General features: G+C 41.0%; 3 protein-coding genes across 4 annotated transcripts in view; all 3 read left to right on the top strand.

Moving 5' to 3' along the window:
- The first annotated feature begins 2,556 nt into the window (after positions 1-2,556).
- lix1l (limb and CNS expressed 1 like) lies at positions 2,557-13,024 on the top strand. Its single transcript, XM_005917550.3, has 6 exons — positions 2,557-3,130; positions 5,295-5,458; positions 7,011-7,151; positions 7,524-7,619; positions 7,846-7,923; positions 9,385-13,024. The coding sequence occupies exons 1-6, from the start codon at positions 2,791-2,793 to the stop codon at positions 9,634-9,636; spliced, it is 1,071 nt and encodes a 356-aa protein (XP_005917612.1). The 5' UTR covers positions 2,557-2,790; the 3' UTR covers positions 9,637-13,024.
- Positions 13,025-14,411: 1,387 nt separating this feature from the next.
- Positions 14,412-18,692, top strand: sf3b4 (splicing factor 3b, subunit 4). Its single transcript, XM_005917553.2, has 6 exons — positions 14,412-14,493; positions 15,337-15,465; positions 15,551-16,093; positions 17,210-17,377; positions 17,636-17,794; positions 18,364-18,692. The coding sequence occupies exons 1-6, from the start codon at positions 14,460-14,462 to the stop codon at positions 18,534-18,536; spliced, it is 1,206 nt and encodes a 401-aa protein (XP_005917615.1). The 5' UTR covers positions 14,412-14,459; the 3' UTR covers positions 18,537-18,692.
- Positions 18,693-22,757: 4,065 nt separating this feature from the next.
- LOC102313611 (synaptic vesicle glycoprotein 2A) overlaps positions 22,758-24,238 on the top strand; it is a 24,223-nt gene continuing 22,742 nt past the window's right edge. For both annotated transcript variants that reach the window (XM_014332158.2, XM_005917555.3), the window contains exon 1: positions 22,758-23,138. The gene's annotated coding sequence lies outside the window, so the exon portion shown is untranslated. The remainder of the gene's footprint in view (positions 23,139-24,238) is intronic.

Below are 24,238 nucleotides of genomic sequence, written 5' to 3'. Positions count from 1 at the left end.
CCGAGATCTAAAAACAATTTGTTGGACTTCATGGCTTGGTTTGTGCGCTGACCTGTACTGTCAACTATGGGACCTCGTATATACAAGTGTGTGCCTTTCCAAATCACATCCAATTAACTGAAATCATCACAGGACTCCAGTTAAGCTATAGGAACAATGACGGATTGTAAGTTAAAACAGGATACACCTCACTTCAAGTCTGAGTGTCATGACAAAGGCTGTGAATACTTAGCTACATGTTAAACTTTTGTTCTTTATATTCAATAAAGTTTCAAGAATTTTAAACAAAGTTTTTCATGGAATTTTGAGGTACAAATGAATTTAATGCACATTGGAATAAAGTTGTAACATGACAAAATGTGGAACAAGAGAAGTGCTGTGAATACTTTCTAGATGCACTGCATCCCCCAAAACAAAATTAAATACATTCTAATAATTATTCTACTAGTTTGCGCTACCAGATTTTGTATTTTCATGAGCTACTACAAGCTGTAATCACAAAAATTTAAATGTGTAATGGCTTGAAATGTAAGTGCAGAGAGATACTGAAATAGACAAGTTGCCAGTCCATTACAGGGATTGGCTCTGACAGCTGTAAACACTCATTTTCTGCCAGTTTCTTTTTTTATTCTTGTCTCTGTGTGATGTCTATAATCAACAGATGCACAGTTGTAAGCACAGAAGCCCCACCAACCTGCTGCTCAAACCCTTTGTTTATGAGTGGCAGCCAATCAGACGAAAGCGAGAGATGCTAAAACAGCTTGTTTCAGAAGTTACTTAAATTTCCTGCATGTCTGCGGTGTTTCTAAAACCAGAAATTTCACAGGTCTCTTTAGAGGGAACAGCACATGTTCAGGATGTCTGTAAATGATAATAATTGTAATATAGCAAACAATGAGACAAACTGAATATTTAAGAAGGAAAAAAAGAGTGAGAATGCTCAGTATTTAGGTCAGAGGATCACCCGTAGCAGCTTTGCTTGGACCTAATCTTGAAACCTCCATCATCAAAGTTGTATCCATCGTGGAGTTCAGTCCATGCTGACACAAGATCCCATTAGAAAACTGGAGAACAGGATCAATGGACAAATGTCAGAGGAAGTGAACATAAGCCATGGACCTTAAAGTTATGAACTGGGGTCGGGAATTAAAAGCATGCACTAGTCAGGCACACACTCATTCACAGTTATAAAGTGCGCCTCTGCAGAAATCCTTCAGCTGTTTGCAGACTCTGCAGTAAACACTATTTCTGACGGTTTTTCTTGTCCTTTGTGCGATTTCCAGTTTCTCACTGGGCTCTAATTTGTTTAAAATGGGCTTTTTAGTGGAAACAGATGAGGTTCAATCCTTGACTTAATGCAGATTCAGTTTAACAAAAAAAGTGAGGGAGGACTAGTTCCTCCTTTGGACTTCTCTGGCTTCATCGCAGACCGCAGAAAGAATGAAAAATGACACAAGACCCACAAAGTCCTAAAAAATATTTAGGAGGCACAAGAGGAGGTCCCATTTCCTCTTCAAGTCTTTGTTCTGCTCTAGGTTGGTGGTCTCACCCTCACTCCAGCTCAGAGTTAAGGTAGTACAAAGTTGCATTATGTTTCAGTATTTCAAAGTAAGATCATCATTTTTTTTCCACCTCTTATCGAGTAAACTGAGTTAGTCTGATCCAAGTTTTAATCACATGCTTCAGCAGAGTTGGAGCTGTAAACCCGCACTGTAGTTGTTCTCTGTTGGAGCCAGAGGAGAACAGAGGAGGCTCAGATTTCTTGGCTTGATATTTTCTGATTTTCCACTGTTGCCTTCATGTCCTCCAGAAAACATTGGAATTCTCATGACAGTTGCCCAAGGATACTGTCGATCCACAAACCCGTAGACGACCTGCTCGATCGCCTGAGCCACATCTATTACGTTTTTTGTTTTATTTTAATTAAATTTTATCAAATTAACAAAAAGAAGAACTACTAACATTTTCTCTATTTTTATTCAACTTTAGTTGGCTTTTCAAGTTTACAAAACCGCTTAAGTTAGCTTTAATTTTTTTCTTTAAATGTCCAGTTTTTTTCCTTTTATTTAACTTTTTTTTTTTTTTTTTTTTTACATGTAGCTTCACTTTTTAGTTTAGCTTACCATACTAGCTATAATAACCTAGAAGCTGGTTTATTATTTCTGGTAGGATTTCATCATAAAGCTAAATCAGAGCTAAACAAAAATTAAAAAAAAGGCGTTTCCTAGCTGTAGAATATTTTGTGCGCTTGCATTACAATCTGAATGCAAAGATAATATTATAACAACTTAAGGTCAGTGTGTTATTACTATCCCAGGAAGTAAAGCTTCCTGCATCCTTGGATCCTCAGCTAGGATGAGGAAATACTCCACAAAAACAAGCAAACACAGGTGGGGGGGGGGAGGAAATTAGCCCATTAAAAACACAGTCCGTGTAACAATGAACAGGTGCAATAAAATAAAAAGAATACCAGCTTACAAACACACATTAGAAAACGTGTACAGCCTGACTGTAAATGCATTTCACAGTGTAGAAGAAACAGGATACGAGGGGTCCTTGAAGGCAGCACTTGACTGACAGTCCCGCAGTCTAATCCAGGGAGTGAGGACTCAGCAGCTCCGTTATGTGTCGAATCAACGTCGGCTCGGCGCTTACAGGCTGTGACTGAGAAAAACCCTGCCGTACTTCGCTCATTCAGCTCTTAAAGCTCACTTTTTCAGCTCAAGCCGTCGGGCTCCTCGCTACAGATTTGCTCCAGAGCCGGGACTCCGCAGACGTTACGTCGGGACAATGGAATCCAACGTTATCCCGGACAGTGTCCGCCATCAGCGGCTACAGCCGGGCATCGGATTCAGTTCGGGAGCGACCGGGACCCTCCGTTCCTCTCTCCGGCCCGGGGTTACGGTCCCCATCGCACCGTTGCTGTCCTCTCCGGCCTCTCTGGCGGCGTCCTCCGGGCCTCCTCCCCCGCCGCCTCCGCTGCAGCTCCACAGCCTGTACGGCGGAATGGGAGCGGGGCTGGGGCCGGGGGCTAGCGGTCACTGTAACCCGGGGAACCCGGCCGTGCTGAAGGAGGCGGTGGAGGCTGTGGTTCGCAGCTTCGCCAAACACACGCAGGGTTACGGCAGAGGTAATGTCCGCTGCTGACACTGTCCTGGAAATAGCGGCGTTAACGCGTGTCATACTGCTTCAGGCTGTAGCTGGGGAGGGGACTTTTGGAGAGCTGGAAACCACTTTCAGCTGCGCCATTTGTTTGGAAGGAAGGCACAAAAAACCTCCACCACACTTAGAACAAACTCCTGTAATTTCCACCTTTATCTCCGGTGTGTAAACACACCAGTGGTCATTTGCACCTGATGCAATGTTACCGTGAAGTTTCCTTTGATATTCGCTCCAGTCACTCCATCACAGGATTAACATCCAGGGGCTGCAGGGGTTTGCATTTACGAACAATACACTATTGTTCATAAATTAGCCGTTACACTCATGTTACACGGTAAATAACAAGAATAGACACTGTGGAAATCGATAATAACCTTGAAAAATGAAAGAGCCGTGCCCCTATAAGGCTTTATGTACTTTATATTAAACTTTATATTATTACTTCATGATGTGCAAAATGCACATCATTAGTAATAATTACTTGAAAAATCCAGTTTAATTTAAAGTACTTGACTGATTTCTATCAGAGTTTTCCTAAAACTATCATTAGACCAAAAGCTTAAGTAATGCTAACATGTGTGCCTGTCCCAGGCTAATAGGATTTATTTCCAAAACATGGTCCCCATGTGTCCCTAACTAACAGCCTCTCCCCCTGCATGCCAGTTAGGCTTCTTAACACAATTATTGGCAGCATTTTTTGAAGACTTTTGGCAGTAAAACACACACACGAGGTGATGTAATTAGGCTTTCCTATACTTTTGCTTTCAAGCGATTAAGTTGCAATTTCAAAAAGGCCTATTAAGTGTATTTAAAGGAGTACTATAAGAAAAAAAAAGGGGGGGGGGCATGTGTGCAAATACACCTTTGGAAAAGATTTCGTTGGACTTTCAAGTGGAGTTGCAGGATGTTCTTTGACTGTAGTTTGGATCAGCTTCACATTACATCCTTCGATATCTCCGAGAGTTTCCTGTCTCTTTGCACTTTTGTTATGGAGGAAATCCTCAGAATTGGATAAAAACAGACCAAGAGGCCTTAATAAACCACTGTCACAAGCCTGAATTGGTTTGTTAGCCCCAGTTGCTGCACTACAGGCTGCAGACCCGCAATGCAAATCCAGTATCTCATCATACCTCCAGACTTTAAAATAGAGTAGATTCTGGACAAAAGCTGCAGTGGAAGTACAAAAAACAGTATTTGTAAAATACGTTTTTAAAAAGCATTAAACACACAAAAAAACTGTCTTTAAAGTAGCACCAACTCTTGCCCACATTAATGAGCAGATTTAGGCTGTTTCCGTTTCTTTAGGCTCTCTCTTTATGTAATCCCAGACTGACTTGACTTTGAGATCAGGGCTCCGTGGGGGCCTGACCATCTGTTGCGCCTCTCCTTGTTCGTCTTGACACTGAAGATGGTTCTTTACAACTCTGGCTGTGTCTTTGGACGCATTATCTGTCATCCTGCAGAGCGAGCTTAGGAGAGATCAGGCGCCTCCCTGATGGAAAGCAACCAAAATATTTAGAGTATCTAAAACATTTTAAAACTTTTGATAAAAACTGTGTCACAGAGTAAAAGCAAGAGAGCCGTGTGTGTTTAAAAAATGATTTGGATTGTCCTTCAGGGCTCTATAGTATGGAAAATATGGCTTGTAGTTTGTTGACAGAAGCTTTAACTTTTTGTTTTTAATGTTCGACAAAGTGGCCTGGCCTCCAGAGCAAGATTCAGGCGGTAACTTCGTTCAAATCATGTTGGCTGCACACATATTTCCCAACAGACCCCAAACCCAAGTAATCATTTATGACTCAGTTGCAGAGTTTGCAGCTTTCCATTGTTGTTTTTGTTTCCTTGTGGATGACATGAACTCCGTTCTCTCGTGTAAGGGCCAGAGTCGAGTGTTTTTCTCCAAGCCTCTCCTCTGAGGTGATGCAGAATTTCCTCTGGGCAGCCACCTAAAATCTTTCCGGAAAACCCTGTGGCATCCTGGAGACGACCTTCCCCTGCACCTTTCCATCTTTGTTTAGAGAGGATGTCGCAGAGCTCGCCTAACGGCTACAGACCAAAACATGTAAACTGCACTAATGGTTTGTATTAGTGTGACGTAACAGGGCTTCTTCTTTTATCTGTGTGTCCTGCAGTGAACGTGGTGGAGGCTTTGCAGGAATTTTGGCAGATGAAGCTGACCAGAGGAGCCGACCTGAGGAACGGAGCCCTCGTTGTTTATGAAATGGTCCCGTCCAACAGCCCTCCTTATGTTTGCTATGTTAGCCTTCCAGGCGGCAGCTGCTTTGGAAGTTTCCAGGTGCAGTGTCTGCTTTCTGTTAGCGTGAATATTATGAAATATGCAGTACTGTATGAAAGTCTTTATACTTTGCTTCCAAAGGAGCCGGACTTCCTTGGAATTTTTAAAGCGGGTTTGGACATTGGCTGCTTTTTTTACTCCGTTTCAAAGGAACGTTTTTTTTATGCATGTCTGCACATAACAGACATCTTACAATTTTAAACTGCTGCCTGTCACAAGAACACATTTCTTTAGTCGAGCATGAAAAATGTGAAAGCTTAGGCATAAAATTGTATATATTTGTGATTTCCAAAGAGCTATTACTGGAAAACTTGTCTCGATGGTGCGCAGTGGAGGACAAAAAAGAAGCAGGAAGCCTAAAAAACTATCTAGAGCATATGAACAGTATCTGAAGGTCACGTCCTTAAAAAAAACTCTCAAAGACCTGACAGGAGGGATGAACCAGTGCTGTGTCTACACGTAACAGACAACTCGGCAGTTAACCAACTTTAAAGTGTATCTTTAACTACTTTGTTGCTTTCATCCTACCACAAAAACACATCATTTGTTCAGTTTTCTTTAGCCGAGTCTGTAAAAATGCCAACAATAACATAGTTTGACAGGCATAAAGTTATATTTTCATATTAACGAGGTGATTCCCAAAGATCTGTTGGCTGAAAACTTGGCATAATGCCTTGACAAAAGAAGTGGCCTAAAAACTATCTACATCAGACGAACGGTATTGGAAAGTTATTTACGTAAGAAATAGAAAAGAATCCAAAAAAGACCTGACAGGACCTGAGAGATGCATCTGGACCTTCAGCTGATCCATCTACTGAAGCCTCATCATAAATGTCCCTGTGGAAGGCTGGCTGTCAAGGAGTCATTCTTAAGGAAGGCTGAGTTATGCCAAATTACATGAGTGTCTACAGTCACCTGTAAAACAAGGTGGAGGCTCTGTCATGGTTTGAGGTTCCATTTCAGTCTGACGGACTTGTGAACGCAGAAAAGTGCCCTTAGATTTTGATTCAACATGCAACACCTTCTGAAAAGGATCCAATTCGCAACAACTTCAGTTTTCAGCACGCACAATGGACCACTATCAGTCATGGATTGGGCTCCCAGGTGCTGTCAACATCATTGGGATTATCTTGACATAAAACCGAACAAAAAGGCAGCCAACATCCAAAGAAACTACTTAAAGAAATGACAAGAAAGCTGCCAAAGCGAGCTCAGGATGTGTTGAAGAATAAAGGTAGTCATACCAAGTACTGACTTTCGAGGTCATTAACTCTAATTTTCCTTCCCGCTTTCCCATCAACATATAAAAAAACGAGGAGTGGCTCAAGACTTTTTTTGCACGTTACTGTAAAAACACGCCATTGTCTTTGGTTGAACATCAGTGAATGTGTTGTGGTTTGGTTATTCTGTTGCAAGCATTCCTAAAACCACAAGACCAAATATGGATGCAAGCTCAAAGCCACAAAGAGTCATTTAAAGACCGGCCGGGTTGTCGTTGGCCTTTTGACTGTTTATCTGTCCACTGATACATGCTCTCTTTGCTGTTTGACAGTTCTGTCCCACAAAGGCAGAGGCGAGACGCAGCGCCGCCAAAATCGCCCTGATGAACTCCGTTTTTAACGAACATCCCTCGCGTCGGATTACAGACGACTTCATTGAGAAGAGCGTGAATGAGGCGTTGGCCTCCTTTAATGTAAGTTTAAAAAAAGAACTGCCGAGAACTCAAAGTTGTGTTTGTACGACTGTCAGTCAAGCAGGATGGTCGATTTGAACGCGCTTCCAAAAACATGATGTATTAGGTTAATTTTGCTCAGTTGCTGGCATCATACGCATGGATTGTTGTTTTTTTTTACACATAGTAAATATTATGAAAGTGTATACTATGGATACAAATAGCTGATGCTTCTCAAAATTAAATGAAGGAAAATTACACTGCATTGGACTGACTCCCAAACTCAACACAAATATGTGCCAAATATCTGTAGGGAGATATGAGTAAGTAGCATTTACTATGTGAGCTCAAACCGTGGCTGACTTGACTTTAAGTGCTTGTCTATGCTCACAGGGAAACAGAGAAGAGGCCGACAACCCCAACACAGGGATCGGGGCGTTTCGCTTCATGCTCGAGTCCAATAAAGGAAAGTCCATGCTGGAGTTTCAGGTGCGTGTTTTAAGTAGCTTTTTAAAAAAACAAACAAAAAGAAAACTTATGATAAATGTAGGCCCAGAGCCTGTATGAGAGTAGCTACATACAGAACACGTATGCATAAAAGTAGCAGTTTTATGTGTAAATGTTCGCCCAAAAGTGATAATATGTAGTTAGTTTGGCCCCACAGTGTTGAATTACTGGTCTCTTATTCTTGGTCTCGGCTGTGTTTGTCTTCCAGGAGCTGATGACTGTGTTCCAGCTGCTGCACTGGAACGGAAGCCTCAAAGCCATGAGAGAACGGCAATGTTCCCGACAGGTAAAGCCAACAAATGCCTTCTATTATACAAAAATAGTAACAGTTTTCAGCTACATTTATTTTATTTTTTTTAATGAACAAATTTCCCAGTAATCAGTCACAAAATTAAACCCACTGAGAGGTGAAGTGAAAAAAAAAGAGATTATCTCCACAGTGCAATGTCCTGCTGTTTCTTAGCTCCTCGCCAAAATGCAAAACTTGCTCAGGAACAGCTCAAGGAGCACAATGAAAAGCCCAAATTCCTATTCTTTTCCCTTTGTAAGAGTCGGGACAGATTCAATCAATCGAGGCCCCACCCAGCAGCCCACATATCCAAAACGATCCGCATCCAGCGTCCCAGTGGCAGACACCAAAACACTCCCAAAGAGGTCCTGCGTCCACGCCCAGATGGGCCACAGCTGTTTTGGTGACCAACACAAAATCTGACTGGTGGTTTTAATGTTGTGGCCGATCAGCGTTTAGCAGGGCTTTTTCTCTGTGACAGGGCTGTTCTAGATAAATTTGTAGTTATCTTTCTCACCATGAGCAGCGAGTGAAAAAAGAGCAAAAACAAAGCATGTGCCTCCTAAAATATGTGTGTTTCAAAATAATCCCCATTTATCTCAAATTGGGCTTTTGTGCAGCCCCTTAGCCCATCCTCTGAAACTTGTTGTAGCTCCAGTTAGGGTCTCCCTCCTTTTAAGGCAGCCACATGAAGCCGCTTTAAAAGGAGGTGCGGTGTAGTCGGAGCTTTGTGCATGATATGATCATAAAAACAAATTCTTTGCATTTTTCTTCTAATTTAAAACTCTTTTTTGGCATCATACAGAGCCAAGAGTAGAAAAAACTGTCTGCACATACGTTGACCTCTCTTGAGAGACAACAGAGAGTGCCTACAGCATCTGTGAAATATGGTGGAGGCTCTGTCATGGTTTGGGGCAGCATTTCAGCCAGTGGTGATGGAGGTCTTGTCAAAAATGATGGAATTATGAATGCATGACAGTGTGACAATGATCACAAACACACTGCCAGTGCAGTGAAAGCATACCTGCATAGAAAAACACACAGCGGAGCACTATCAGGGCCATAGATTGGCCTCCCCACAGGCTGGATTTCAGCATTACTGCAGCAGTGTGGGATCATCTAAAGATAGCGAACATCCAAAATAGAGTTTTCATGTTTTTCAAGAAGTCTAGAGGACAAATAAGAATAAAAGTGGTCCAAATGTTGACTTTCAACCTTGTTAGGATTGTACAACTCTGTTTCTGTCTTATATATACTGTATTTCTGTGCATGTTTACTGTGCCTATTTCACATTTTCACCGAAAAATATAAAGAAATTTCATGTCTTATGAAATTTAAAATGAAGTTTTATTAGGTTCAGCATCAGAATCTGGATAATTGGAGGAATATCTAATTGGGAATGCTGTTTCCCACTGTCACATCTTCTGACTCTTTATGACTTTCTGGCTGAACTTGCAGGAGGTGCTGGCTCACTACTCCCATCGGGCTCTGGATGATGACATGCGCACTCAGATGGCCGCCGACTGGGTGAACCGAGAGCAGAGCGTAGCGGGCACCATCGCGCAGGAGCTGGCCACGACAGAGCGGGAACTAGAGGACGCCAGGCTGGCGGGCAGAGAACTGCGTTTTTACAAAGAGAAGAAGGACATCCTCATGTTAGCTGTGGGTCAGCTCAGTGCAGCCAACACCGCCACTCTGCCATCACACTAAACCAACTGTATGGAAACATGCCTTCGCACTCCGTAGGATTCCTGGTAACAGTATTGATCACTTCATAGGTGACTTCTCAGAACGTTTTAGGTTTTGTTTTGTTTCGTGTACCAGGTAATCAAGCCTTGACTTACAGTATGCACATCTTGTCCATAAAACAAATACTAGCCGCTATAGCCCGTTACCTCTTTGTGCCTAGTAATTACAGGATGACAGTGCTTTTTCTCTAGATGCCTGTAAAAGTGCTCGGCATTCAATGTGACTGGGATTTACATGTTTTGTTTTCATTATTTCATACTGTACTTACTCAAAGTAGACCTATGGAGACAAAACCTTTATGGATCAGTGAATGTACGGGGCATAAAATGACCCATCAGACCAAAACCTAATGAGGTATAGCTCCTGTGTTTCTTCTCGGCTTCGGTTTGTTTTGGTTGGTTGTAGTATTTGGGATGGGAAGATGCCAAAATTGATGACGCAAGAAGCCTGTGTTTGTTCATGAATAAAGCACAGGAACAGAGGTCACCCACTCAGCAAGATATGAATGAAGGGGATAAAAGATCCCAGCTAATATCACCGGTTTTCTGTAATGGATGTGCAACCTGCTCCTACAGGTTTTTTATGGGAAGCAGCCTCTAATAATACTAGACTTCCAGTAAGCACAGAAATACACTTATTGACTCATGTAATAATAATTTGTGGGTAATTTGCAAAAGAAGAAACATGTCAGCAGGTAATTGATGCTCTGACAGCAGCTCAGGTTAAAAAAAAGATCAAATATTAAACCACCACTATGCCGTTGTACTTCAGCTTTTCTTGCAAAGGCATTTTTTAAAGCTTCGTCTCTTGCTTGGCGACGATGACACTAGCCGAATGTATCATTTTTAATGCGTTATCAGCAAAAAGGACCTGCAAAGCAACACGACTTACAAAAACTGCAAAATCTGCTCTTGTGATGCAGATTGTGTTGGTCAGCTAGTGGAGTTCAAACAAAGTGAGTGTTTGTTAGGACTTAAATGTAGGTCAGGGTCTCAGCAGTTAAAAAATGGAGGCCAGAGAATGAGTTGGGCTTTTTTTCTCTCTTTTTTTTAAAAGCTGAACCATCAGTTTTGAGTCATTGTAGTCAGAACAGTGCCAGCTTCTGTGGTCTAAGTTTTTTTTGAGATACTGGAAGAAGGAATTGGGTTTTGGCAGTGTTATAATGTCTGCATGCCAAAAAAATGTAATATAACAAGCATTTATTACCATTTTTTCCCGTAAATGTCATAACTTTATATTTGTTCGTCTTTATAAAATGCATTTTTATATGTTGTAGGGATAAAGGCTTTTTAACAAGCAGCATTAAAAAGACCCCACGCAAGTTTTAATTGATGTGATATGGTTCTTTTGGATGTAATGAAAGTCAGACAGCAGGAGGCCTCGTTCTTGCTGCTGAATGCTGGATTATTAGCAGGAGCAGAACCTGATTACACGAAATATAAAGAAAGAACAAACAAAGAAAAAGTGCAGGAAGTTTCTATAACTCATCTCTGGAGTCTTTGTGCCTTTATGAAAATGGTAGCTAGCAATGTTTGAACAGTCATCTTTACACATGCGGTTAATTTCTTACTGTTACAGAATTTTAAAAGAATAGTTCAAACATTTGGGGGAAATTTACTCTAAGAATTTGATTGACGTTACACGAAGGGCGGTCTGGTTAATATGAAGCTAAATAAAGCCGCTTCGCCATAGATTAGCATAAAGACTGAAAACGGATGTAAACAAGTTCCCACACTCGGCCCCAAAGGTAACAAAATCTGACCAATGTTACTTCATTGGTCTGAATCACAGACTGTATAAAAAAGATGGACATAGCTTCTCTGCTATGAGCTACCAATGTATAGCAAACGTTGAATGGCTCTTTGCAGAAATGGATAAAGGTGTGTTCATGTCGAAGTGTTAGACAGCTGATGACAAGGAAATGATCTGTCTTCACAGAGCTTTCTGATTGGCAGAGCTAACTAAATTTCAACTTGACTTGAAATTTCAAGTTAGGAATGGCGATTTTTAAAAAATTTTTTCCAGCAAACAAGCCCCTGTAGTCTGAAAAGTGAAGCCAGTGCAGAAGTGCCTTCAACCTGCATTCTTTATAATTGTCAACTCCTCTGGAATGACTGACCCCAGTCACTACTTTCCTTATGTCATTGTGGTCCCTTTTAACACACAGCATGATGTCTGTTGGTAAATTATGAGCTGGTGTTGACTATGATAAAATACGGTGTGTGCTAGACCAGGACTGTTGTGGAGGGCCGGATCAATAAGCTGAACTACTTTCTGCTCAGTATTCATTTTTATCTCTTCATAAGCTTATTGATCCGGCCGTCCACAACAGTCCCAGTTTCTCACCACTTGTTTATTATGTCTGGTATCAAAACAGTCCAAAATGCCAAATGCAGGGCTTCCAAACCAGTGGGTGACATGGTGGCTACGTCCGTCTTTTAATTACAGTCGGAAGTGGCGTCTGTGCTGGGTAATACTTCCAGTACCTGCAGAGTGTTTTATTCAAATCATTTCCTTAATATGCTACATGGCGATTGTGAAGGATGTATTTAATATTATTACCTTTGGTATAAATTTATAAACATTATATACTGATTTTGTTTCTGTTTTCTTTTTTTGTGCCCACTTTGCAGCATATGTGTGTGGTGCAAATATAAAAATGTTGACTTTGCAGTTCTCTTTAATTAATAATGCAAATTTATAATTGACAGAAAAAGTCATCTTTATATATCCTGGTTAATATCTTCAACTTTTTCAAATGTGTAAATTTCAAATCAGTAAATTTTAAACTTGGTACTAAACAGATTGCCAGGATTTCATATGCAGAAACACTTTCAGGGATTTTATCCTTCTTTGACTGAATTAAGAAAAGTAAATGTGATTAATGAGGAAATCTCAAGCAGTGTTTTAATGAACTGCTTAACGGGAAGGAGGATGAGCCTGTTTGTTTCAATTTAGATGCTCAACTTCTGGTTTGTTTGGTTTTTTAGTTTGTTTGTTTTTATAGCCACAAGCCATTAATCTCAAGGCTCCTTCTGTAAAAATGCCTTTGATCTTTCTCTGTTATCAATATAATTGAAGTTTTTTTGAACCGTATGTTTGTTTTTTGCCATTTGTTTGCTAAAAAACAGTTTTGGCTCTACATGTTTTGTTTTGTTTTTTTTTGTTTGTTTTTTTGCTTTGATGCATGATGTGTTGATTAAGTTCTGGTTTTATATGTTTCATATTCTATACAGTATTGTTTTATAAGAGTGTTTCTCGAGGTCCTTACTGTTTGTATTTTCTATGAACATTTTGTATTCCATGTTTATACTTTTAGTAGATTTATATGTATATGTAATAAATTTGCTGTTACAAATGGCACTGTGTCTAGCCACTTGTTTTCAGTGACTGAAAATCAAGGCCACACACACACACACAGTGGTAATAATTTAATATTCCAAATTAATAAAAATGCATATTCCAGATCTTTAGAGTATAAAATCACTGATTTCATTCACTTTATTTTTTAAAAATTATGCAATAACTTGCAAATGCCACCAGAAGGCATAACAGCCTTCCACCCACAATCTTAGTTAGGCATCGTAGGCATCAAAACCAAACACAATTAACATTACAGAGAAATACTGGTGCATTTATCTTTCCTCTTTCAGAGCCCACAAGAGTTATCAAAGTAAAAGCAACTTTAATAGACTAATTGCCTCTATTACCTCAGATGCTCAAAGGACTTGATACCCCTGTCCAGGTTGCTCAGGATCTTGAATGGCAGCATCACCAACTGGATAGGGAGCTGCGCCTGACTGGGATCACTTGGTTCTCATGGGGGTCGTTTTAAATCGAGAGAACCATTAAGTTCAATCTCCTAAATCTGGGTGACATATAAATCAAATGATGCAGCCAAGAGGATCGCATGGGATCCAGACTGTTGTCCATACTGCCGTCAACGAAATGCTACCCTACCGTGTGCAGGACAGAAAGAAAGAGGGAGAGCTTTTAACCTGAAGCCTTTAGAATCCTAAATGAGACTACAACCCCACTGACTACCTAACCACAACTAAGCTACGATCGTGGCTCAAGAGTTGGGCGTTCGCCTTGTAATCGGAAGGTTGCCGGTTCGAGCCCTGGCTCCGACAGTCTCGGTCGTTGTGTCCTTGGGCAAGACACTTCACCCGTTGCCTACTGGTGGTGGTCAGAGGGCCCGGTGGCGCCAGTGTCCGGCAGCCTCGCCTCTGTCAGTGTCGCCCCAGGGTGGCTGTGGCTACAATGTAGCTTGCCATCACCAGTGTGTGAATGGGTGGATGACTGGATATGTAAAGCGCTTTGGGGTCCTTAGGGACTAGTAAAGCGCTATATCAAATACAGGCCATTTACCATTTACTCTGTACCTGACTGTTTTGTGAAACTAATTAATTATGTTTGTTATTATTAAATTAAAATAAATTAATAATAAGTTTTTCAGAGGAGGATTTTTCACACTTTTGATATTATTGTAATTTTTTTGGAAAACTGTGTCCAGAAGCATTAAAAAATAATTAAATTAAATTCTAGCTGAAATGAACTCGTTTTTCACATAATGTTCTTTAAAGTCCGACATTTAATATCATACCAGAAAAAATTAAATTAAATTAAATTAAATTAAATTAAATTAAATTAAATTAAATTAAATTAAATTAAATTAAATTAAATTAAATTAAATTATTTTTTTTGTTTTATACTTCCGGTACACAACATCGGAAGAGGCGGGGTTTTATTGTGCTGCGCTCCCCCTGCGTTGGTCATTCAACATGGCAGCGGGACCAATTTCAGAAAGAAACCAAGGTAAACTCATCATTAAACTCTGTTTTGTTTCTTTGCACTTCTCATTCATAAAAGTGCTGGTACATTTCACCGGAACCGGCTCATTTTTACGTACCGACTGCCTTCTTTAGACAGCAGTTTGTGATAAACAAATGGCAGATCACATGGAAACATTGAGTTGTCGCTAGCTTAGCATGTCGCTGATTTTCCTTTGCAAACAGATTTTTTAATCCTTTTAGTTGTTACTTATATATAAGCCAGTTCAGCGATGGTTTTTGGGTGTTTTAAAGTGCGACTCTTCCAAACAAATTAGCAGCAGACTTAACGTCTAGTTGACCAACAACTACAAGTAGCCGAAGAAGCTAACAACATAGCTTGTAGCTTGACTCGGCGGTCATGTTAAACATATTAAACGTCTTTGTTTCGTATCGTGCTGATTTTATACGGGGCTATTTTATTTCTTGATGTGGGTATACAGATATAGGTATTTTAGATGTAAACACTAAACGTGAGTTTCCTGATTAAATATTGTACACGTATAATAAATGTGAGGAGAGTGTGAGAGGCAATAAAGGAACTTTAAGAAGAAGCAAGTAAATAATTTATAAATCTTTTATCCGGTCACAACGCATAGTTATCTGTACACATCTTCTGGCTGAATTATATTAACAGGCCTTCCAAAGGACACAAGCGACTGGATCTCACTGATTAACTAATTTATTTCCAAATATTAGCTATTTTTCTATTCTTGAAGTTTCTCCATCGACTTTTACTTTAATGTCACGTGTGTCCACTGAAAAAGAGATTGACGACCTGTGATGACGCACTGATCATTATGAGGTTTATTTTCTCTTCATGTTTTAGACGCCACTGTATATGTTGGTGGTTTGGATGAGAAAGTGTCTGAGCCGTTACTATGGGAGCTTTTCCTGCAGGCTGGTCCTGTGGTCAACACACACATGCCCAAAGACAGAGTCACAGGCCAACATCAAGGTAAGTAATCAGATCACCTTTTTGGTACGTGTTTTGAAGGATCACTAAAAACAAGCTCATCTAACAGTTTTTGCTACTTTCTCAGGCTATGGCTTTGTGGAGTTCCTCAGTGAAGAGGATGCCGACTATGCCATCAAAATCATGAATATGATAAAGCTCTATGGCAAACCGATCAGGGTTAATAAAGCTTCTGCACACAACAAAAACCTGGATGTCGGTGCTAACATCTTCATCGGTAACCTGGACCCAGAGATTGATGAGAAACTGCTCTACGACACGTTCAGTGCCTTTGGTGTGATCCTCCAGACGCCAAAGATCATGAGAGACCCAGACACCGGCAACTCTAAGGGTTATGCTTTCATCAATTTTGCCAGCTTCGATGCATCCGATGCCGCCATTGAGGCCATGAATGGCCAGTACCTCTGCAACAGGCCCATCACAGTGTCGTATGCCTTCAAGAAAGATTCCAAAGGAGAGCGTCACGGCTCGGCCGCAGAGCGACTCCTGGCCGCTCAGAATCCTCTCTCCCAGGCAGACAGGCCTCACCAGCTGTTTGCAGATGCTCCTCCACCGCCAACGGCTCCAACGCCAGTCCTGACCACGCTGGGAGCTGCGATGGCCATTCCAGGTAAGGAAATGGAAGTTGTTTTATTGCATTTTGGGCATTTGAACATTGCTGTGGGGTGTTACACAACATTTCAGGCACCGTTCATCAGGTAATGTGGAAAAATCTTGTTTCCATTAATAAGAAGTTAATAGGTGTCGATTTTAAGTGATTAGCTTACAAGATAAATTTTGGTTTCTGGTACAACTTGACCTACTTCCAGGAGCAGGAAAAAGAAGTAATCAAACTGGAGTGGTCTTAAGAATAAAAGTTGTTCCTCATACGTTTTAATCTCTTTTCACATTATGCTCACATGGAACTTCCTGTAGTTTACTTTACATCTGAATGGTTGGACATTAAATAAAAAGAGCAGTATCTATTACACAGAGTTTGTCCAGTGGGCTGTGATGATATATTTTAAATAGTTTTGTCTGTCTAAGAGAACGATGCAGTACTTGAATGATTATCTTAGAATTGCTGTTCAACAGCCAGCCCCATCTTGGGCTCGTTATTCATGGCAGTTAATTATATTACTCTGTTAAACTATCGATTAAAGTACAAACGGCGTCAGTTAAACTTAATTTACGAAAGCGTGAGTTTGCCTTCTTTTGCACACACGCAATCCAATTGTTGACCAGATCCTGTTTGGAAATAGACAGGACGTTATACCTGCTGCTCATGCTTCCTGTACGCTCAGTTATTGTGATCATTTTATTCTAAGAAGTAATAAATTCTGAGTAATTAGCAGGTGATATGCGGTCATGTTGTTGTGCTTCCTTTTGTTCTTCTCAGGATAATCTCTAAACAGCAGCAGTATGTGATTAATTGTTATAGATTACAGGCTGTCATGGGAGTAGATGAGTTTCCATCATGAGCATTAAGATGATGTAAGAAGTGTGTCTGTGCTGCTCTGGATGATGCCTCTTTTATCAGTAGGTGATAAAGAGATTATTTTTAATCTAACTAATCTTGATCAGTGTGTGGAGTAAAGTGAACATGACAGCTGACAGATTGGTCCTTTAATGAAGTTCTTCATAGATATTACATTAGCTACCATGGGTAGATCATTATAAGTCACATTGCTCTGCTCAAATGTGAAATATGAGACTCACTTTGCAAATGCAACCTGTTTGCGTGCAGGCATGCCACCTCCTGGTGCTTTCCCTCCTGTTCCTCCACCTGGATCGATACCTCCATCAATGCCCCCTGCTATGGCTATACCACCAGTAGCTGTGACACCAGGCCCGCAGGGTGGTGGCGGACCTCCACCCGGACCACCACCGTTCCCTCCTGGCAGCATGCATCCAGGTAAAGCTACATTTATGCTTTCAATGTGTTTCCATATTCATTCCTTGTGGAAAGTAATGCAGTAGTACGTTGTAAAAGTTTAGATATGTATATTTACATGCTTTTTATGTAGTTCTTGTACATATGAGCCTGCATGACGTTATCAGTTATAGATTACCTGTGTTTGGCGTATTTAAATATACCTGGAGTTTCACTCTTACCAGTTTGGTCCATGTGGACAAATGTTAAGCTTGAGCTTGCTTTGTTGCTGCCATGCAGGTATGCCTCAGATGCCCATGCCTCCTCCTGCTCCTCCTGGCATGGTGCCTCCGCCTCCTGCTCCACCAGGATCAAACCCCCGGGCACCGCCGCCCCCCAGCATGCCTCCACCCCCACCTATGGGCATGCCTCCCAGAGCGCCATATGGGCCTCCCACAGGTAAGCACTGTGGCATCTCCTTCAGTCTTTGTTGTCTAATAAAAGTTTCTCTGAGCACCAAAATAAGAGGAAAAGTCCTTCAAAGAAACATTTCCCTGTAAAAAGAATCATTGAAGGGTTCTCTCCGTAACACAACTGATATTATGCATTGAAAATGGTTTTGCTGTCTTGCGCTCAGGTTGCGCTGTTGTTGATGAAACACATTGATAATTTAGCATATGAAATAAACATTTGAGCTGTGAGATGATTTGGAAAGAAGTCAAATGTTCATTGACTCATGCTGATGCCTGTGAAGGTGCCCTACTAAAATTTGTGAGCCAAGCCTTAAAAAAATGTATTATTGCTGGTACTCCAGCCAGCTGTGGCACAAAATCTGGGCTCTGATACCCAGAAGAAAGGATATGGGAAGGAAGCTGAATAAGATGTAACATCATGTTGGGCGGCATGGCAAGACAGCAGTTAGCACTGTTGCGTCACGGCAAGAAGGTTTCTGGTGTGAACCCCGGCTCTTGGTAGCGTTTTACAGCGGTTTTATCAGACTGTGACCACTTGTTCTCTCTCTCTCTCAGGCCCTCCTGTCCCTCCAGGCATGAGAGGGCCTCCTCCTCCCATGCCTCCACCTGGCTATGGTGCCGGTCCTCCTCGACCACCTCCCTTTGGCTTCCAGAGAGGACCTCCGATGCCACCGAGGCCCCCAGGTGTCCCCCCACGGGCTCCTCTGAGAGCACCGATGCCATCGTAATTCCTGTTAGATAACTGTCTGTCATTTTGCTTTTTTTTAAAAACGCATCCTTAGGCTTAGTTTGTAAGCGTGAGAGTAATTTAACCACCTGTTTGTATTTTGGGTTTTTTTTGGTCATTGTACAGATGAACAACAAATAAAAATTTTAGTACAATTCTTTACTGTTTTTATTTACTCTGACAACAAAACACAGCATCAAATAACAGACTTGTGGCTCTAAAAGGGACACAGATCAGATGTTGCTTTCAAAGTATAGTTTTATTCCACTCGGAGCATCTGTGTGCTCAGAAATCTTATAGAAGAATTGTTGAAACTATTGCTCCTAGGTGAGCTGTTGTGGGGGCATGGGAGGAGGTCCGGGGGGTGTACCCAGGACAGCTGGAAGAACTGGAAACTGCTGGAACGACAGTGTCACTGTGCCTAGTGAAGACATACACTGAGAGGGTCCTTTAAGCTTGAATGAAATTTACAGCTGCCCACATGGATAAACCAAACTCCTCCTGGATGAAGGTTTTATGATCAGAGGAGACAAAAATTGAGTAAAGGTGAGGATTTCAAACCTAACAACAGCACCAGCTGTCAAGCATGGTGGTGGTAGCATCATGCTGTGTGGCTGTTTTGCTGTTTTGTGGTACTGGTACACTGCACAAAGTGTATAGAAAAATGAAGAAGGCGTATTACTTCAAACCAAGTCCTAGATGTTTTTAACTTGTACACAGTTGCGTGTTCCAACAGGACAATGATTCCACGCACATCAAAACTGGATTTGAATGGATAAAGCAGGCTAACCTTCTGGAAAGCCCAACCTCAAGCCTGCTGAAAATCTGTGGGCTACAATTTAAAGCTGGGTCGGTACCAGGAAACTTACCAGTTTAAATGAACTACCAATTCTGCCAAGAAGCATGAGCAAATATCGAGCTAGAATTATGCCAGAAGTTTGCTGATTGCTACCAAAAACACTGTGCAATTTGCAAAGGCTCACTTAACTAAACATTAGTGGGGATTATGTACACAGGAAAATGGCGAGAATGATTTTTCCAGAGTTAACATTTTCATCTAAGAATAATTTTTACTCATTTTGGATTGTAATCATTTCGATTGGCCACTGGAGTTGAACAGAGGAAAAAAAACGGAGGAAATTCTATTGGAGTAATATGGCGAGACTACGCCCACTAACATTTCCTAAGTTTCCTTTCTGCTGCTGTCCCGCAGTGGAACAGAGACAACTGTCAGCGGTGAGCCAGGTAAGTGAGTAAAGTGCTTAATAATGATTTCATTTAGGATAAAATGGGGATTTTTTTTGTTTATCTGAAAGGTAACGCCTGTAAGTAACATTACAGCTTGTGAGTTTGTGACAAGGTTGGTTAGGGGGGAGCAAGCATGGGAGAAGGCGCTGGATCCGGGGAAGGGAGTGTGGTATCAGTGTGCATGTGTGCGTGCGTGTCGGGGTGTGTGTCCTGAGTTCAGCCTGAGAAAGTGTCCTTTCGCCTGTTAAGCAAAGGTCAACATTATGAGTAATTAGCAGACAGCATTAAGGTATATATGTCACTAAACTAAATTTAGCATTGCTCAATAGCTGCTTTTAGGTAGTATAATTGACCAGGCTAGTGTGTTTTTAACAAATCCGGTGCACCAGTTTTTTATCCAAAAATAGTCTGTGAACACATGTGTTTTACACCAAATTGAGGCATGCAAATCCACTTTTTTTTAACCTAATGTTCTGTTATAAATGTGTGTTTTATCGTGGATTGACGTTTGTGGATGTTTCACCTGTTGAGTTAGAAAGCACACGTGCTTTACTCTGAATTGTAAAGTATACATGGTTGCAGTTTTAGACGTTTCTTAAGCGCCTAGTGTATTAGATTGGTATTATACAAACTTCCGACTGCTGCAACGTTGAGTTTGCCCTTACTATTATTATTTATTTTTTATATTCATCCACATTATCAGAATAGAACACGAGATTGTAAGACACACATGGAATATATTTGTGTTTTTTGTTCAATTTTGTAAGAATTTGTACTGAAAAAATATCCTTTTCATATCATTAAGGATGCCAGCTGTGCATATGAAGTGCAGAGAACAACAGAAGTACGTATGTTTTGAGGGCCAACTGACCTACTGATCGTTTTTGGATTGCGGTGAGTAAAAAAACATTAATGTTTTCAGCGTGTTTCGTAGTGTGAATCAGTCAAGCTTTGATGATGATGTTATAATAGCTGCTATACCAAATGTTTAGGTTTATTTTGTTCAGTTTATTTAATTTCACTTTTTTTTTGCTTGTTCTGGTGTTTATTTCAAATGTGTAATGCAATTGTATTATGTTCACAGTTGCCAAGGAGTTCAACATCCCAAACATATGGCTTCTCTAAGATACTTGATCCAACTGTGAAGGATATGAAAATCCCGGAGAGGGATGGAGTTAAGGTTCCCCCGTATGACCCAGTACATGGAACTTGGTCTTCACTGCCTGTTTGGTTTTGTAGAGACTTCCTTATGTGATCGATGTTAAACAGTCTTGCATTCTAAGCTCATTGCAGTACTTCAATACATGTGAAAATTTCTCTGTTGATATTATGCATGATGTCTTGGAGGGAGTGGCACAATATGAAATGAAACTGATTACGTTACATGATCAGTATACAACATCAAAGGAAGTGGGCAGGAGAATTAAGAGCTTTAACTATGGCTACATGGAACAAAACAACAAACCACCTACAGTGAAGTTGGGAGAGGACTCAATCGACTTGGGGTTAAACGCCATCCAGTCCTGGTGTTTACTTCGGAATCTACCACTCATCTTTAGAGACATAGTTTGTCCAAATAGTCAGCACTGGTATTTGCTACTGCTGTTGCTTCAAATAGTGAATATTGTATTTTCACCAGTGTTATCAAAAGGCATCAATATTTTCTTGAAACACCTGATCGCAGAACACCACAGGTTATTCAAACGTTTGTTTCCATACAAGAAGCTGTGTGTCTCAATGAGCATTTGAATGGTTTTCAAATTCTGTGTACAAGAGACGGACCTCATGTAATTTATGTCAAAGAGCTTTTCTGCTGTAAAGCATTTGATTTACAACAAGCAGTTACAGTTTTTGTATTGTACCATACTGTTTCCTCCGAATAATAAAGGTGGCTGTTAAAATAAAAATATTTTTTTCTGATTTATTTATTGTACCTTTAAAACCTTGCAGTGAATGATTAATAATGCAGTTACATAGTGAAATAAAGTGATTTTTTTCTTCTATTTATAATACCATTCAGAGTACAATTCTGTTCTATTTAGAATAAAATTAGAGTTTTTATTTTATTTTAAACTAAACCGAGTAAATTATCAAGGGTAAATTTTAAGGAAGAGTAAATTTTACTCCATTTAGACTGGGACCAAATGCTGTCTTTTTTAGAGTAAAATTTTATTCAATTTGAGTCAGATGTACTCAGTGAAATTTACTGTGCATGGATACTTCTGACACTTTGGATTAGAGCAAATTCAAAATAAATTCAATTTTGTGCACCCAGCTCTTGTCTATTAAAGTCATTAAAGATGTGTGCTGTGGAATCATTACACCCTAAAAACAAATACTTCAAAGAAATCTTTAAAGCCCAGCATTACTATGATATTCATACCCATGATGAGAGGATGTGAACTGCAAAAAGTACTGTAAGGTCTTGCTGTGCTTACAGGTATTTAACTGTAAAGGACAAGCATACCTTAAGAAAAAAAAAAAAATCAAATCAGGGCTTACTGCAGCTGTGTATGCTTCTCTACCCCCGCCCCCCGTTTAGATGATTGGTGCAGGTGTTCTAACCAGATGTTTGCCTGAAAAATGTTGTCTTAAATGAGGTGTTACGCGCTGATTACTAAAAGCAGTCGCCTCTTTTAGTTGTAAAACACGCTTTTCACGTAGTTCCCACACGTTTCCACACAAATGAAAACATTTAGATGTCTTATGTCCACACCACATTTCTGTTTTTCTTTGAGCCTCGGAGGCTGATCGAGAGGGCTCAGGTCTCCTTTTCCCAGTTCTTGATGCACTCAGGGATACGCGAGTGGTCGGCATGGCAACAGAGGAGTCAGGTGCACTGGCACGTGTGCGATATTGATATATGTACAGACAATGATGCATATTTAAAAAGCAGATGGTCGAGTCTAATTTGCTGCATGCAGAGAAATCCTAATCACGCAGGAACAGTCTCCAGCCCCACGGTGTAAAATCTGCTCGTTAAACGCAGTCTTACGTAAAGCTGGCGAAAGTGTGTGCGCAGATTGTGCGCAACAATTTGCGCCAAAACTCTCCATATCGACGAGGGGCGTTTAAATGCGCTCGTGAGGAGGGGGGCGTGTGGGGTGTGTGAAGGGTTTCGCGTGGGGGAGGGGAACCTCTGAGCATCACTCTTGTGAGTGTGTGTGGATGGCGTGGGCTTCTCCTCTCCGTCTCCAAACCGCGCAGCAGCAGCACCACCACCACCACCATCATCGTCACCACTCGGCTCACAGCGACAGCCTCGTACGCATCACCATCCTCATCCTCCTCCTTCTCATTCTTCATCACCACCATCTCCAAGCTGAAGAGGGACCCTGGCATCGAAGGATTTAAGGTGAGGTGAAATTAATTAGCTTTTAGTGGCTGATGGCGCTGATTCTTTCCCCTCTCCCTCTTCTTTTCTTTCTTTTTATGTTTGCATTAAAACATGAAGAGAGGGGGGGCGATGGGTGTGTTTGCTTCACACGGCAATTAGGATCGATTTTGTGAATCGAGACTTAGCCCTATAATCTAATCCAAGTCGTGACAAGCCGATGGCAGTGTGATTTCTAAGAATGGGGGCATATGTCAGGACGCAAGCGAAGAGACAATCGGCTGGTTTCTGTAACAGATTTATAGTTATAATCCATCCGCATTTGTAGGGCTGTACAAATTGGCCCTTTTGGCGACAAGGCCCTTTTTACGGCTTATTATAAATGAAGACATTTACGACTGCACCGAAGGCTTAAATTTGGCCATGTTTAATCCGAGGCATGTATCCACATTGTGAAATATACAAATCGTGAAAGCAGGACAGCACAGGACAGATCTGACAGGCTGACACTGTTGGGAACAGGCCCGTGAGAGGAGAATATCAGGGCTGCAGGAGCGATTTTGGGGATCTCTTTTGACTGTCGTTGAAGCCATGTTATCAGGTGTCCAGATTATCACCACAAAGGAGGCTGGCTGAAATCTCCCTTTAACAACCCTGCAGGAGATGCTGATAACTATCTGCCCTGCGTGGTCTTGCAATGAAGTGATAAACAGCTGCTGACTGATTGCTCACTGGTTTTGGAATGAGGGAATTAAAATAAATAAATAAATGAATAATAAAGAGCTTTAGAGAGCAGTAAGCAATACAAAGACATCCTCCTCATCCTCAGGCCTTCCTCTTCCCTCCAGTGACAGGCCTGTGTGTTGCAGGCTGTGTGAGCTGTAGAGAGGCTGTCAAGTTGACAACAGTGAGGAAATGTGAGACGAAAGTGGCCTCGAAGCTTTTGTTTGCGTCAGACAAGTCTTTGCATTGACTCTTTGGGTTCTTAATGGAAAAAACACAGAAAGAAGTACCTGTTGCATCCATCTATCTATCTATCTATCTATCTATCTATCTATCTATCTATCTATCTATCTATCTATCTATCTATCTATCTATCTATCTATCTATCTATCTATCTA

This window comes from Haplochromis burtoni, unplaced genomic scaffold (assembly GCF_018398535.1).
Source record: "Haplochromis burtoni strain Fernald_Lab_line unplaced genomic scaffold, NCSU_Asbu1 Contig_25, whole genome shotgun sequence".
NCBI classification, from domain to species: Eukaryota; Metazoa; Chordata; class Actinopteri; order Cichliformes; family Cichlidae; genus Haplochromis; species Haplochromis burtoni.
The sequence above is the reverse complement of the archived record's forward strand: the minus strand, read 5'-3'. Positions and strand labels throughout refer to the sequence as shown.